The sequence below is a fragment of the Mus pahari genome, chromosome 6 (genome assembly GCF_900095145.1).
Source record: "Mus pahari chromosome 6, PAHARI_EIJ_v1.1, whole genome shotgun sequence".
NCBI classification, from domain to species: Eukaryota; Metazoa; Chordata; class Mammalia; order Rodentia; family Muridae; genus Mus; species Mus pahari.
The window spans coordinates 88579042-88596011 of record NC_034595.1 but is presented as its reverse complement, the minus strand read 5'-3'; the positions used below and the strand labels follow the sequence as shown (position 1 = coordinate 88596011).

The 16970-nt window shown below is 43.8% G+C and overlaps 1 protein-coding gene across 6 annotated transcripts in view; it reads right to left on the bottom strand.

Moving 5' to 3' along the window:
* Window positions 1-16970, bottom strand: part of Usp48 (ubiquitin specific peptidase 48) — a 67539-nt gene that overhangs the window by 31931 nt on the left and 18638 nt on the right. For 2 of the 6 annotated variants that reach the window (XM_021199650.2, XM_021199645.2), the window contains exons 8-14: window positions 16402-16484; window positions 13240-13419; window positions 11482-11607; window positions 10655-10804; window positions 6153-6350; window positions 4170-4284; window positions 2250-2377 (exon numbers count right to left, since the gene is read on the bottom strand). In XM_021199650.2, coding sequence (XP_021055309.1) covers window positions 2250-2377; window positions 4170-4284; window positions 6153-6350; window positions 10655-10804; window positions 11482-11607; window positions 13240-13419; window positions 16402-16484 — 980 coding nt within the window. Of the gene's footprint in view, window positions 1-2249; window positions 2381-4169; window positions 4285-6152; window positions 6351-10646; window positions 10805-11481; window positions 11611-13239; window positions 13420-16401; window positions 16485-16970 lie in introns of those variants that run through there. The other 4 variants (XM_021199646.2, XM_021199648.2, XM_021199649.2 and 1 more) reach the window with 4 other exon arrangements.

Below are 16970 nucleotides of genomic sequence, written 5' to 3'. Positions count from 1 at the left end.
CTCAGTAAGCAGAGTCAGGTGGATCTCACCCAGGAGTTCAAGGCCAGCTTGACCTAAAAAGCAGAGTTCCAGGACGACCAGGGCACAGAGAAACCTTGTCTCAAAATGAATGAATGAATAAATAAAATTATTATAAGCCAATAAAATTTGCTTTTTCTAAATGTGAATATTTACACATCCCACAAGCTCTAAGAAGTGTCACGTGTGTCATTTGTCATTCTCACCATCCTCTTACCAGGCCTGAACAGAAACCTTACATGAGACACATGTTGATGTTTAAGAAGTCTCGTTACAGTCAATACCTGCTTGTCTGCACTGTCACTGTATGTAGTTCTAGACCCTGGAAATGGGTCAAAGGAAGAAATCTTAAACATTTGGAAACTAGACTAGTTATTCAAGGGCTTTCCAGGTTAAGGCAGGAGACAGTATTAACACACTAAATCTACATCAAGTCATTTATTGCCAAGTGTGGCGGCACACACCGATAATCTAAGTATGTGGGAGGTAGAGGCAGGAAGACTTTAAGTGCAACACTCTGCCTCCAAAGAAAGGTGGTGAGAGGGACTAACACATCTACCTAGGTGGGTGGGGAAGTGGAAGGAAAGAAGGACAGAAGGTGAAGGTCATCCTCAGCTATAGAGTTTTGGGAGCAGCCTAGGATACATGAGACCTTAATCTGTTAAAATAAATAAATAAAAGGGGGAGGGTAATGTTTAGTGTAGAAAATACATGACTTCAACAGAGCTTAAAAAAACTGAAATACTAAAAAATAAAAATAAACCTGCATGTATGTATGTATGTCAGTATTTGACACTAAGTCCATTGAACTGTGTGTTAGGGCAGGGACAGTGCTCTTGCCCCTGGGTTCTGAGTCCAGTATCATAAAACAACAAAAATCCGGGGGAAAATAACTGTTCACAAGTCATTAACCATCCCTGAGTACAACTAACCTCAAATTAGAAACAGACAGTGCCTGACAAATACAGAAGTGGATGTTCACAGCCATCCATTCGACGGAGCACAGGGTCTCCACTGAAGGAGGAGCTAGAGAAAGGACCCAAGGAGCTGAAGGGGTTTGCAGCCCCATAGGAGGAACAACAATATGAATGAGTCAGTACCCCCAGAGCTCCCTGGGACTAAACTACCAATCAAAGAAAACATGGTGGGACTCATGGCTCTAGCTACATATGTAGCAGAGAATGGCCAAGTCGGTCATCAATGGGAGAAGAGGCCCTTGGTCCTGTGAAGGTTCTATGCCCCAGTGTAGGGGAATGCCAGGGTCAGGAAGTGGGAGTGGGTGGGTTGGGGAGCAGGAGGGGGGAGGATTTAGGGGATTTTTGGAGGGGAAACTAGGAAAGGGGATAACATTTGAAATGTAAATAAAGAAAATATCTAATTAAAATAAAATAAAAATATCAAGACAAAAAAAATGTTAGTAACAGACAATCACAATCTCCATTTAAAACCTAAAAGTCACTCTAAATGACTTAATTTCCTTTGGTATCTGTTCACTGCTAGATTTAACATAACATGATTTCCTGTCTAAAAGCAGGGCTTAGTCAAAGAATGGACAAGCAATAAGCTGTCCAAATCCTGCCCTTCTTGGGGCAGGGTGCAGAGGATCACACTGCTGAATGGCTGGTCTCCTGAGTCAAACTGTGGGGCTCAACAGCCTGAAAGTCTTCTGGAATTGAATTCTCACCCTTGAGGCTGGAACAGAAATGTTGTGAACTCTGCATGTGACTAACTAGGTTAACAAGAGCGCAGAGCTCACTGCTGTAAAGGAGACACCTCAGGCCCTGCTGAGTCTGTTGTAGAATATTAAAAGCTTGAGCATCATATTATTTTTGCCCCCGCAATGAATGCTTTTTTAACATACATGGACATAAATTTTTATCTAGGCAATTTTACTGAAAATAAAGAGCCAGGACATAGAGCCTGGTCTAGTGTTGCCCACCTAGAACATGAACAAGTGGAGCACAGCACAGCTGTCGGGACTTCGCATCAGATGCCCCAAACTGGTGGGGACATAGGAGAAGGGGACCACAGTGCAGCTTTGCCACTGAGACACTCCAACTCTAAGCACACATGAATCCCCACATTCAAGAAAAAGCCAGAAACACCAATCTGCAGAGCAACAGCAGTAGCAGCTAAAGTGGTGGGAGGAACCCTGTGGACAGAGACCCCAGCCCCACCCCATACACATACACTGTAAGGGTTCTAACTCTGGAAGCACAGACACCCATCACCTTTATTGAAGGTGCTCCCGTTTATCTTTCCGTTGCTTTGCTCCGCCTCACCATCTTGCTCATCTAGTTGTTCAAGAGCCAGCTGGCGCCAGCTACGCAAGGAAGACTTTCCTACCCAAAATCCATCACTGCTATGGAAAAGAGAGATCGTTAAACCTTAGTAGGTGGGTGATTCCCAATGTTCCCTTCTTTTCTGTCTGTCCCCTCAAGAACACAACTAAAACGAATTACAAACATTCAAATCAACTACTGAGCACACAACTGTTTTTAATCCAATTCCTGGTGTGAGCCATTTTCATGTCACTACCAAACAGCAGGTGTTACTTCCATTTCCACTCTAAACCTTGCCCTCTTTCACATGTGTCAAACTAAAATCCAGGCCAATCACATCCGACCTTCAACTTGATCATTTTCAGCACACACAGCGGTGCCTTTAAATCGGCACAAAGATACAACGTGAGCACAGCAAATACCATCACTGAACGACTCTCCGTTGAATGACAGGTGCTCTGGAGTTGGGGGTCAGCATACTTCCACTACTGTGTTTCCTGAGGGTGCCCCACATAGCTCCGCCTCTCAACTCCACATCATCCTTGCTGAGGGAATGGGACACTGCCTGCCCAGGCCTGCTGGGATGCTTTCTCCACACACCCTTCCTGAACCTCAAACCTGAACACCAAGTCATACAGTCAGGCAGAGGCCTCTCCTGCTTCTTTTCTAACAAAGTGAAGGCCGTGTCTGGCTCATTTAAAAACAACAACAAAAACAACAACAACAAAAAGAGTAAACACTTATGCCGGGTGTGGTGGTGCACGCCTTTAATCCCAGCACTTGGGAGGCAGAGGAAGGCAGATTTCTGAGTTCGAGGCCAGCCTGGTCTGCAGAGTGAGTTCCAGGACAGCCAGAGCTACACAGAGAAACCCTGTCTTGAAAAACCAAAAAAAAAAAAAAAAAAAAAAGTAAGCACTCCAGAAATTCATTTTTTAAAAAAATCCTAGTTTAAATGCTGGAAAGACAGTTCAGTGGACAGTCTGTTCTTTCAGAGGACCCAAGGGTGATTCACAGAGTCCATATGGTGGCTCAACTTTCTGTACTCTCTAGTCCCCAGGGATCCGATGCCCTCTGGTAGCCTCTACAGGCAACAGCCATGCATGTGAGGCACAGAAGAACATGCAGGCAAACACATAAAGTTTTTAATTTAGCTTAAAATGTCTGTGTGGTGGGTGTTGAAATTTGTGGGGTACAGGATGGATACATGTGTGTGTTTGGAGTTGTGTTGGGGTGTTGGGGGTATTCCTCATTATTTACTGAAGAAAGGTTTCTTTACCTGGAGCTCACTGGTTCCAGTTTGTTCCAGGAATCCGTTGCATCTATGTCCTGGAATTATTCTAACTTTGTATGTAGGTTATTGAGGGTTTCAACTCATCTTCACGTTAGCAAGGCAAGCTCAGTCATTATCCACAGGGCCATAGAAAACCCAAGGAAAATATGCTCTTTCATCAGTCTTGGGCTCAGCAGTAAAGGCACTTGCTATCAAATAAATCAGGCCCCTGAGTTCAATCCCTAGGAACCACATGGTTGTCCTCTTTCATGTTGTAGACATGTAGACAAGTGTATGATCCATGACATGTGCTCCATCTCACACACACACACATTCACTAACGCATCCACACACATAAAATAAATGAATGTAAAAGAAGTTTAAAGGACATTCACTCATGTAGTATAGGCTGCCCTCCTGCCTCAGCCTCTAAAGTGCTAGGAACAGAGATGTGAGCCACACTCACCATACAAGCTTTACCTCAACAACCCTACTATCTATCTACCTTCCACCTCTGACAGCCAGCTGCTCTGTTCTCAGAATGTGTCAGCAGTTGCCTGATAACAGCCTGGTAACTCAGAGACAATGCTGTAACATACCCCGTCATTGTCGCTTTTAGCAAATTGTTGACAGCTTTGTAATCTTCATTCAGCTGATTCTTCAGGCGCAGTACACGACAGCGTTCCACAACACAATCTTTACAAAGGGCTTTCACTAGAGGCAAGGTATCAGAAACAAATGTCATTCTCACACTGACTGCCTATGAGAATGTTTTTTGTATTGAACAAAGTACACAAGAATTTTAAATATAAAGCACAATTTTTTATAGCACAATCAATCTGTATCCGAGTTTTGCCGATTTAGATTCTTGCACAGGAACAATTCTATATAAGGAAGAGATAATGTTTATCAGCTGTAATTAACTATGGTGTTAAAGCACGATGTACCACATGGCCAAGACAATTGGAACCGAATGGCTGGGCAGAGCAGAAAGAGTCAACACATCTGACCTCTCATCATGTAATGGTCTTCGTGCAGACATGACCTTCCTTCCAAGTACAGGACACTGAAGAGAGGACGCAAGAGCACAGATATTCTAGGAATTACATGCAGTGTGATACTTTAAATGTTTAAGTTTCATTTATTATTACTGTGGGTATATAATGTGTGTGAGTGCATGTGTCACAGTGCACATATGCACACCTGAAGACCACACAGAATTTGTTTTTTTCCATCATGGGGATCCTAGGAACTGCCCAGGTTAGCAGGAATTGTGGCAAATACTTTCACTTCTGACCATCACATTGGTCCTGAAATGTGATTCACTGAAAGAGCTTACAGGGGCTGGAGAGATGGCACAGCACTCCCTCAAAAACAAAAGCACTGAGCATTTGTTTTTTGAAAAGGACCTAGGTTTAATTCTTCCTAAGTCAAGTTCCAGGAGGTCTGATGCCATCTTCTGACCCGCTTCTGCTTGGCACCGCACACGTACACGGTGTATAGACATACACGTAAACATTCCTAAAAATAAGATTTAAAAAAAACAGAGCTTCCCACTGATTGCATGGTTTATTAATTTTGAATGAGTAATTAGAATGCAGAATCCTATATACAGACAGGCTTATAGAAATTTAATAGGCTGTTCATAAATAAAATTAGCACCTGACTTCAGGAAAGGGGAACTGGAGGTCATGGGATTCCCTGAGCCATCAGAGATATCAGGGATCCATGTTGCCAACTCATCAAAAAGAAAGCTATGGGGCTGGGGAGCTGACTCAGCAGGTACAAGCACTGACTGCTCTTCCAAAGGTCCTGAGTTCAATTCCTAGCAACCACATGGTGGCTCACAACCATCTGTAATGAGATTTGACCCTCTTCTGGAGTGTCTGAAGACAGCTACAGTGTATTTATGTATAATAATAAATAAATCTTTGGGCCGGACCAAGCAGGGACTAAGCAAGCAGAGGACCTAAAATTCAATTCCCAAAAACCACATGAAGACTCACAAACATCTATCTATACCAACAGTGTGCTCACATACATGCATACATACACATACATACATACATACGTACATACATACATACATACGTACGTACATAAAAAAAAAACCTTGAGAAAGGAAGGAAGGAAGGAAGGAAGGAAGGAAGGAAGGAAGGAAGCAAGCAAGCTAGCTAGCTGTGGGGCAGAGCGCAGATACACAGGTTGACAAAACACTCAGATACATAAAACAAATAAAAAAATTAAATATAATGAATAGAAAATATCTTGAGAAGAAGCCAGAACTAAACAGATTGGCTATTGATAGTTATATAGAACTCTATACATTCAAGGGAGATGAAACATGTTTATAAACTAAGGAGTAATAATCTCCTAATCCTACAGAAACAAGGCAGGACTGAAGGAACCGAGGCTCAGGGCTGCTGAGATTACGGCATAAGCCGGCGAGCTACTGAGGATGGGCGTGCGCTAAGGGAACACCCTCAGCTGCCTCAGCTTCACGTCTGTTCCACTTAGCAAATCCATTCTGCAAAGTCTAGGCCTCACTCTACACTGCAAGCAGAATATACGACCTGACTTACCAGTTAGTCTTGGACCTCCTCCATATCGACTATAGAAAATGTCAGCCGCATATTCTGATATTCTCTTCATAATTGATATTTTATCGGGATGAAGCTTGTCGTGGGAACAGAGGCAAGCATTATTATCAATCGGTTTGGTGGGTGTTGACTCATCCAACCACTTCTGCAGCCATTCAAGAGAGACAAACTCATAGGGCTCTGGGGGAGAAAGGAATGGGAACAGACCATGTAACTATAGGTTTTGACTGACTGACTGATACAAGGCATTGTCTTCAAAAGACAGCCCAAGCTTTGTTCAAAGTCAGCAGGATCAGAAGACATGCTGGGAGGTGTCTGATGTGTCAGCTAGCACGCCTGTGAGCCCAAGTTGTGTGTGGAAACACATCTGCAGAGCCCTATGGGATCGGCGGGTATTATTAGCCACATTCTACAAGAGGCAGAGCTTCCATGAGGACACCGTGTGCTGAACGGAAAAATCACCACTTCCTCCCTTAGTTCTCGGAAGTTTGTGATACACATCTGAAAACTAAAATGAGTAGCTAGGACCACACTTTACACCCATTCCAACACTCAACTTTCCTGCATCCAAGGGGAGGCTGGGGTTGATTAAGGAAAAGTATGACTTTCCCAAAATCTCTATGATCTATTCATTTCATTATTTATCTCAAGAAAATAATATATTTAAGATGAGTTCTAGGATGTAGTACACTAGAACAGAATTAATAATAAGTGTGAAGTTCAGAAATTAAGAACATCAACTATCTCAAAGCGAATTTTAATTTGGGGAGAGAAAGTTCCAAATTTCCACAAAAAGCAAAACTAAAAATAAAGGGACAGCTTTGATTACTTACAAAATCTCCAGTGAGTCCCAGCATAAAACATAGGAGAAAACATACAGAGGTTGATTTCATGAATCTGTACTGTGTGCCACTTCTGGCGAGATATGAGGGCAGAGCTCGCTGCAGAGTAGCTTTACTCTCTCCAGAGTCTCATACAGAAAGCTAGCTCCCACTGAATTTTAGTGTGCTAGCTCCCACTGAATTTTAGTGTAAAACATTTCAATGTTTTGGCAACAACAACAAAAAATTAGAAGTGTCATCTGCATTTTTGCACTGAAACTGGACAGCCACGGTAGCTACAGACAAGGTGGCAAGTGCCAGGTAAGACCAAGGTTTAATCCAACGTGAGCGTGAGCAAGTCCCTTAAACTCTCTATGCTTCAGATCTGTAATTTGTAAAATGAAGGTAATAATACCTGCCTTCTACCTACCTCACAGAGATGTTGCTGAGTGTAAAAGATAAGATATGTGAAGCATTTTGAGCTTTTTGGAAGAAAAGAGATATAGAAAAGTTAATTATACATTCAAACAATATATATAAGAGGAGACCATAAGACATGGAACAGGTAAAATGGTCGGGGCATCGTACAAGATATCAACACAGCAAGGGCTAGGGCTGTAGTTCAATGGCAGACTACTTGTCTAACACAAGGAAGCCCTGGTGATTCCCAGCATCACCAATAAATAAATGAGAAAGCAAAACTATAACACACATGCCTTTGTGAGCACAGACCAGAGGGAAAGTGATAGCTTTGAATGTGTGCTGCCACCCATGTTCAATTTGCAGTATTAGTCTCGCCCTGAACCCCCAAATCAGATCATATAGCTCAATTATACTCAAAATGTCTCCCCATTTTTGAGCTGTTCATCAGGTTTAGGCTAGGTATCAAAAGAATGGGGTGCCAGGGTGACCCATATCCAAGAGAAATAAAGTTTCCAAGATGCTGCTACTTCCTGATAGAAAGTCCAAGAGTAAAGTTTTGAATAATATTTAATATTAAGTTTTTCAAGGCAGGCAGGTTGATACAGGGTCCCATTTAAGGACTAATTCTCCAGGTGTCCTGTTTTTCTAGCTGGGGGGGGGGGGCGCGGGGAGAGTGAACAGAGGACAATACCTTCTATTGATGATGATGATGATAAACCAAATGAATTGGGCTATTAAGATGCTCAGCCCCGGGGGACTGAGGCTAGAGGCTCACTATGTTTGAGGCCATCAGAGGCTACATGGTGAATTACAGACCAGTTTTAGTTTATGTCCCAAAAGACATAAAGAACCTAACCACTATCAGGAGGGGTCCATACTGGGACTCGAAGACAGGGAGGTCTAAGTCAAACTGCCTAATCCACTACTAGAATCCCACTGAAAACTGCCAAATGAAGTGTGTTTGCTGTTTTAGATTTTAAATGATTATGAATTGATGTAAGATCCAAGGATTATGAGACAAGGGGCTCACTTCAAAGTTAGGAACAGCAAGAAAAACCAGAGGCTGTGCCCTGAGTTCTGCTCTAACATCCAGCTTCTCCTTACCCAACAAGTTTCTGGCTTTTGACTCAGTGTGCTAGGGTCGTGAGAGGAGGTGTTAGCTGTGGTAATGGGTCTCTCAGGGTCTAGGATTAGGAAAGAGTGTATCCTCTAATCCTAGCACCAAGGCAGATGATGCAGGAGGATTGCCATGAACTTGAGGCCACTCTGAGCTACAGAGTTAAGACCATCTTGAAAAAAGCCAAAAACCGTAAGTGAGCTTAAAGCAAGGTTCAAAAACTAAAAATAAAACCCAAAGAATTCTGAACACAACAAAGAGTCTTGAATAGTAACAGCATGAAAAATATAACCATTTAGCTAGAAGTCAAGCACTTTTGAGTGTAAATAACTCAGGCAAAAGAATTTCTCATGAGACTTGAATTTCTAGGGCAGGTGGCCTTTCAACAGAATGTTTGAAGGCTAAGATTTGCAAACCAAAGCAATGTAAAACATGCTGGCTTTAAAAGAAGGAATCTCCACCACATGAGATTCCTGACTGGCCAAGGTACAGAGGAGATAAGATCATGGCACCATGAAGAGTAGCTCATGACCAAGGCCTCTCCAGATCCCTGCGCTCGCTTCTCCCAAGGCCTTCACCTTCACTGCCTCATGCCACTGTCTTGGGGCAGAAGTCCTTCTCCTTGTGTGCAGTACGGAAACTGACTCTGGTTGGGAGAACAGAAAGGAGGGCCAACTCCTTTAAAAAGAAGCCGGTGGTGAGCTGAGTGATGTGGCCCCGGGGTCACTTCCTAGGAAGCACAGGTCAGTGACTCTTCTAGCACTTAAACACAGTTCAAGAAGCAACTAAGTCAACAAGAAGGAATTGAATCAAATTAAGCAGCAGTTTGGAATTACTTTTTCTCCCTCTCGGGTGCTGGGGTAGAAACCAGGGCCTGTCTGTGTGGGAACTATGCGCTGCCCTTGAGCTGGGCCAGTCACCAGAGAGAACACCTAGAGACTTGTCATACAGACCTACTGACTTGAAGTTAGCTTTGATGTAAAACTATACTAGGAATGGCAAAACGCCTCACTACAGTTCTGCTTGAATACTTATGTTTTTTAAGTTCTGACACACTGTTCTCTTCCTTATGAAGGAGTATGGTTGGCTTTGTCAAACAAACTGCAGCCTCTGAAGGCACAAGATAAATCCAAATAACACACAAAAAGAACAGGTTATGTGGATAAGTCTAAGCCAGAGGTAAGCTAGAAAGATTCCTACTTCTAGCTTAACATTTCATATTAAAAATTGTACATGTGGGGCTTGTGAGATGGTTCAGTGGTAAGAGCACCAACTGCTCTTCTGAAGGTCATGAGTTCAAATCCCAGCAACCACATGGTGGCTCACAACCATCTGTAATGAGATCTGACACCCTCTTCTGGAGCGAGCAGAAGTCCTAAATTCAATTTCCAACAACCACATGAAGGCTCACAACCATCTGTACAGCTACAGTGTACTCACATACATAAAATAAATAAATAAATCTTTAAAAAAAATTGTACACATGTATGCCACTCTTAGGGAACAAAGTGCTTTTAAAAAAGAGTCACAGCAACCCCACCAGATCTTTAGAAACATTCTGTATCTCACAGAAGAAAAAGACAGAGAGACAAGGCCTAATTACAGAGGCGTGGCTAGCCTGGAATTTGTATGTAGACCAGGTTGCCGATAGCTCAGAGATCTGCCAGCCTCTGCTGAGATTACAGACATACACCACCACATCTGGCAGTAAAAATGTCCTTGTTTTCTTATGTTCTGTGTGACCAGCAGGGGTCAGGAGTCAGCTCTCTTCCACCATGTGCCCTGAAGATCAGACGCAAGATTGGCAGACTTGGTGGCTAGCACTCTTCCCCTAAACTGCCGCACCAGTCCACAGTAAAAAGTCTGCACAGGTCATGAGTGCACAGTGCTGACTTAGCATTTCATTCTCTAACAGCCTCCCACTTTGAAAAGGTCCTTTTTGAAGTATATAAGATACTCTATGCCTAGTTAGCATAATGATTTTAGAATATATAAGCTGGCCTCTTAGAGGAGGAAACGGGTTTTTCATATACATTTTTTGCAACAGGTAAAGATAAAAACACCACAGAACAAAACCCCAGGCATTCAATGGCAATAGTGTCATCCTGGAATATCTCACAGACCAGCTCCAGCAGGCAACCTTTGGTACAGCTCCTTCACCTCCTCGTGCTTCGCTTTGCCTTTGTCCACACTCTGCTTGCGCATCTCGGCCATTTCTACACACCACTCCTCAAATTTGGAATTATCCCGATCTACCAGCTCTTGAAGAAAGGCTATTCAAAAGAGAAACACAAAAAACAACCTTATCCCCTTACCCAAAGACACTGATATATGCGTTATCCAAGATGGATGACTACTGTAATGGAAACCTCCACTCGAGTTCACCATTTACTAGACCTCCAGGCTGAAGCCATGAAACCTAAGGAGTAATAAAGCCAGGCAACCCACCCAGATGCCCAGAAGCAGCAAATGGTTCTACCAAATGGGACCCGCCAGGGGCTCCAATTTCTCCAAAATAAAACCAAACTTCAATCTAGGTTACTTTTTCCTTTTAACATTATTAAAAAACTGCTTCTGCCTCTCTTTGGGGTGGGATAATAGAATAGGCTAAGCTTCAGTTATTCCAAAAGCTGGATAATTGGTAAATTTGTGACTTTTCAGGCCGGGCGTGGTAGTGCACGCCTTTAATCCCAGAACTCGGGAGGCAGAGGCAGGCAGATTTCTGAGTTTGAGGCCAGCCTGGTCTACAGAGTGAGTTCCAGGACAGCCAGGGATACAGAGAGAAACCCTGTCTCGAAAAACCAAAAAAAAAAAAAATTGTGACTTTTCAGTAACATTTACCATACTGAACAGTCGTCAGTCACAATGAGCAATATGGTGGCAGTCTTTAATCAACCTGGAGTACAGAATTCTAAGGCATTCCTGAAAGCAATCCAGGAAAGGTGGTTACCTGGGACTTGAACCATTGTGTGGTTCTTTTCCTGGGCTTGCAGCCTATAAACCAGCATGTATGCATTTCGGGAGCAGTGAGTTCCTTTGCCACACTTGGGTTTACGGGTCTGGGATTTAGAAGGTTCTGCTGGGAAAAAGAGATTAAAGACAACTAGATGGATCGAGAGGTGTAGGGGGTGGGGGGGAACACGGTAGTACATAACCTATGATTTATATGGCTTGGTGAGTAAAGGTCTCACTGCACAAACATGTCCTGGCTCTTTCCCCAGAGTCCATGTCTGAAAAGCTGGGCATGGCACAGACTTGCAATCTCAATGCTCAGGCTGTGGAGAGAGGCGGATCCCTGGGGATCACAGCCCTAAACAACAAGCACCAAGCTATTTGGAGACCCTGTCTCAGAAAAACAAAACGGATGGTACCCAGGAGACCAGTGTGCGCGCGCACACACACACACACACACACACACACACACACACACACACACACACGAACGACTTCTAACAGCTGTGGAGCTGGCGCTGCTCCTGCAGCATTTCCGGGTTTCCAGTCCCCAGCACCTAAGTGGCAGCTCATAACCACACTACCCGTGCTTCTAGTCCTGATACACTCTGGCTTCATGGCCAGCGGTGCACTTAGCAAAGCACACACATTTAACAAGTCTAAAACAGTGCAGCAGTGGTGGCCTTTTGTCCCAGCATTTTAGAGGCAGAGGCAGGTGGATTTCTGAGTTCGAGGCCAGCCTGGTCTACAGAGTGAGCTCCGGGACAGTCAGGGTGACACAGAGAAACCCTGTCTCGAAACCACTCCCCTCCACCCAAAAAGAAGTCTCAAATAGCTAAAGATCTAAACCATTAACAGGCCACAGAAATGAGTTAGATCCTTGGGTAGGTAGGGTATATAACTTTTATTTTGTGTATCTGTGCATACATAAGGCACAGGCAGCACTGGCTTATAACCATCTCTAATGGAATCTGGAGCCCTCTTCTGGTGTGTCTAAACACAGTGACAGTGTACTCACATAAATCTTTAAAAAGAGAGTGGGTTGGGAGGAAGGAAAAGAAACTTATATATTTTTTAAAAAAAGGCCTGGAACCCAGGAGCAGGAAGGATTGCCACTGTAAAGTTCAAGGCCTGGTTCAGATGCCAGGAGGGGAAGGGTGAAGACCACTGGCTCCCATCAGAAGACCTGGCCACTGTGTGGCAAACAAAGCTGGGAGATGATAGCTGAGGTGGTAAAGAAAGAGCGGACATGAGACTGGCTCACAGCAGCTTCTCTCCTACAGTTATTATGTCTGTACCTTGGGAAGAGGATGACACAATCCCCCTCTAGCAAACAATATCCTCCTGGTCAGCCGACCTCCCTTCTCCCGCCAGGGAATAAACCCTGTAACTGAAACTGACTCCTATGCCTACGTGCATTCACAGCACAGCCATCCCTGTGGCAAAATATGTTCAGTTATCCTTGAAGCAGGAACTGCTACAAACGATGCCTAGTAGTGTCAAAGAGCCTCCGTAATCCTTAATCTTGGGTTAGGACACACTATCAAAGATTGTGATTGCCAGTAAATAAATTTATACTTAATCTAGGCATGATGGTACATGCCTTTAATTCAGTACCAGGGTTCAAGGCCAGCCTGGTCTCTATATAGCAAGCTCCAGGACAGCCAGGGATACATAGTGAGACCTTGTCTCAAAAAAAAAAAAAAGTCAACAAAATTTATATTTGAAAAGGGCACTCACAACTTAAAGATTTTACCTAGATCTTCCTCAATCCCTAGCTGTAGCTTCTTCCCCTCCATCTTCTCTATGTCCTCGTCATTGAATTTGTACCATTCTCCAGACTGAGGGTCTTTCACATGTGCGATGTAGTGGCCAGAATAGGCGCTGACTCCTCTGTGGATGAGGACAGCGCTAAGCTCGTACACGAAGGACCCGCCTGCAGAGAGAGTGAGAACAGCTTTAGACGACAGCACGCCCTGTAGCTTGAGCATGAACTATCACTGCTGTGCTTTATGTGCCTGACAGGATACAAGCAAGACACCTAAGAGCCTGGCACAGCGGTTGCACCACCACCACTCAGCACCCCAGACTGAGGTAAGAGGACCAACAAAGGGAAGGCACAGCCAGACCACTCAAGTGGGCCAAGAGCCAGCTAGGATGCTGAGATGTTTACAAAATGTAGGGGCCTTTAAAAAACAACAGAAACAAACCAGTAGGACAAGTCAAACCGGAGTACAAGGTGGAGGACAGTATGGGCTATTTGGTAACTTCTTTTTTTTATTTATTTACTATATGTAAGTACACTGTAGCTGTCTTCAGACACTCCAGAAGAGGGCGTCAGATCTTGTTACGGATGGTTATGAGCCACCATGTGGTTGCTGGGATTTGAACTCTGGACCTTTGGAAGAGCAGTCGGGTGCTCTTACCCACTGAGCCATCTCACCAGCCCCGGTAACTTCTAGGCCAGGATGGAATACAGGTAAGACATGTCTCAAAATGACAAAAATACCAAACAGAACAAAGCGGGTAAAATCATTTTGGTTTTGACACACGTTTTTCCCTATGTGGTCTTGTCTGACCTGGAACACATGTAGAGACAGCACTTAAACTCATAGCAATCCACCTGCCTCTGCTTCTTGAATGCTGAGAAAATAAGTTATGTACCACCATGCAAAGCTCAATAAAACCTTCTACGTTTGGAAAAAGTAGTTGGGTGTCGTAGTTTCCATCTTTAATCCCAAAACTGGGGAGGCAGAGAGGCGGGAGGATCTGAGGAAATTCCTAACTAGCCTGATCTATATATAGTGAGTTCCAGTCAGTCAGGACTACATATTGTAACCCTATCTGAAAAGAAAAAGAGAGGAGCAGGTAACAGTACTCACCAATAAGACTGACAACCTGAATTAGATCCCTGGGACCTAAGGTAAGGAAGGAACCAGCTCGCGTTCCTTGGCCTTCATACGTGTACCCTGGCATGTATAAATGCATGCATACACAAAATAAATATTTTTTAAAGGCAAAGTGTGGGTGGTATGCGTGTAATCCCAGAGCCCTACGGATGGGAACAGATGGATTCCTGTGGCTCACCCAGCCTAACTGACAAAGTCTGAAGTCCAAGTTCAGAGCATATTGCAAAAAAACAACAACAACAAAAAAAAAAAAAAAAACCAGACAGCCAGACAGGCTGGACAAATGGCTTGGTGGTTAAGAGCACTCACTGACTGATCTTCCAGAGGTCCTGAGTTCAATTCCCAGCAACCACATGGTGGCTCACAACCACCTGTAATAGAATCTAATGCCCTCTTCTGGTGTGTCTGAAGAGAGTGACAGTATACTCATATACATAAAATAAATAAGTAAATATTTAAAAGGGGATGGGGGGTATAGAAGGGAGGGAGGAGAGCTCCTAACATTGGTGCTTGGCCTCCACATGCATGCACACATATACACTCTCAGGAACAGACATGAACGTGCAAGATACACACACAGATACACACACTCTCAATAAGGTGATTCTAGAGACAGACTTCCTAGCATGTGATTGTAAATTCTAGCGCTGGGACACAGACAGCCTGGGCTAAACTGCAAGACCTTATCTCAAAAACTGGGGCTCAAGAAACGGCTCGGGGACTCGGGGACTCGCTGTTCTGGCAGAGGACCTGAAGCATCAGTTGCAGTATATCAGATGCCCTGTTCTGGCCTCTGAAAAATCAGGCACACGTGTAGTAAACATACATTCATTCAATCACTTTAACCTTTTAAAATTGTAAATACAAAAGAAAAGTAAGTTCTCTAGCCGTAAGCAAAACAGCAGAATAAAAGAGGAAGACATTTCGTGGCCTCAGATTGACGCACAAGTTCCTAAGTCTGGGTGTCTCAGCACTACACTCTGTGATGAAATCTAACTAGAGGGTGTCCCACTCTGGAGAAATTTCTAGAGAAACCTCTCTTTACAGGTGTCTGATAAACGGGTTCAGAAGACACAATGGCACCATTTCTACAGTGCTAGTCATGGACTGAGATACCCTTACAGAAACAAGGAGCTTGAAAATGGAAATGAAGGGCAGAGAGCTGTCAAGAGGGATGTAGGATAAGGTAATGGACTACAGGCCTGGAGAGCAGATGTGAGCAGCTAGGAAGGAACCAGTAGAGGAGGGAACACATGACAGGGAGGCCCGTGGGGAAGGGAATGACTGAGAATTAACAAGAGTGACAAAGGAAAGAAAACCACTAATGTGCATGCTAACCACAATAGTTAATTTACAAAGGGAAGCTTAGTGACAGTGAATCTGAAGTGGAGGAGTAGGTCAGTATTCACATCAAGCACAAGGACTCACCAACCCAGGGGACAGTTCATGCTGTCTAATTAGAGCTCTGTGTGCTGCCTGAACCCTCCTACTGTAAGAGGCACCAGGCACCACTCCCCAACCCAGAGCAGCAGGATTAATTACATGTTATCTTTGCCTGGCAATATCCCAGGAGGCAAAAAGAGTAATCTGGACTATCAGTTCAGGGAGATGCTTAATGGCAAAAAGAAAAAAATGTGGTGCCTGCCGGGTGGACGGGAGAGACAAGGGACAATCTCTAAGCACCCCATGGACGTTAGGTTGCTGGCATGGTGTCTTCCCTTTTGGGTGGTTCATGAAGATGTTCACTTCTATAGTATGCAAATCACATTTCCATTTTGAACTTTAAAAGGGGACGGGGCAGGTTCCCATGAAACATGTAAAATTTAAATGTGCTAACTCTTACAAATGAAAGTAACTTCTTGTCACAAAGCTGCTGTTCAGAGACTGCAAACAGGGATTCAAGGAACACTCTGCACATGGAGGGAGCAGGCCGCGGTTCCATGTCACATGGAGGGAGCAGGCCTCGGTTCCATCTCAAGGTAACAGTCACAGCTTGGTAACAACCGTACCTTTGTGCTCCACATACGGCTCCATATCTAGACTCTCCGAGAAGCCGATGTAAGCATTGAGCTTTTTCTTGTGTCCAGTTTGCCTGCCATGAGAGAAGATAGTCAGACCATCGGGAACCTGTGCACATGCTGCCAGATCTTTGATAGGCTCCACAGCAGTCAGATTCCAATTGGAAGTCTACTTAGCACACATAGGCAAAGGCTGAGCCCCTCTGCAAAGTTCTGACACCTAACAATTCATTGTCAAAGCGGAGACTGTATGCCCAAGTGCAGAGCTACCTTAGTTACATGATGAAATATGCACTCCCATGAAGAGAATTGTATTTGTATGCAATCATCTAGAAATATCAAGGCAATTCAGGTCCTTATGGTTTTTCATTACAAAGCTAAAAATTAACAGTGGTTACAAACACATATTCTCTGTACATCTATCTCTAGCTCCCATCTGGATACAACTGGCCTCTGAAGAATTTACTGTACCACTTCAAATGGAATGCACCATTTGAAGACTTTGTCTTACTCATTTTTTTTTTTTTTTTTTTTTTTTGGTTTTTTTTGAGACAGGGTTT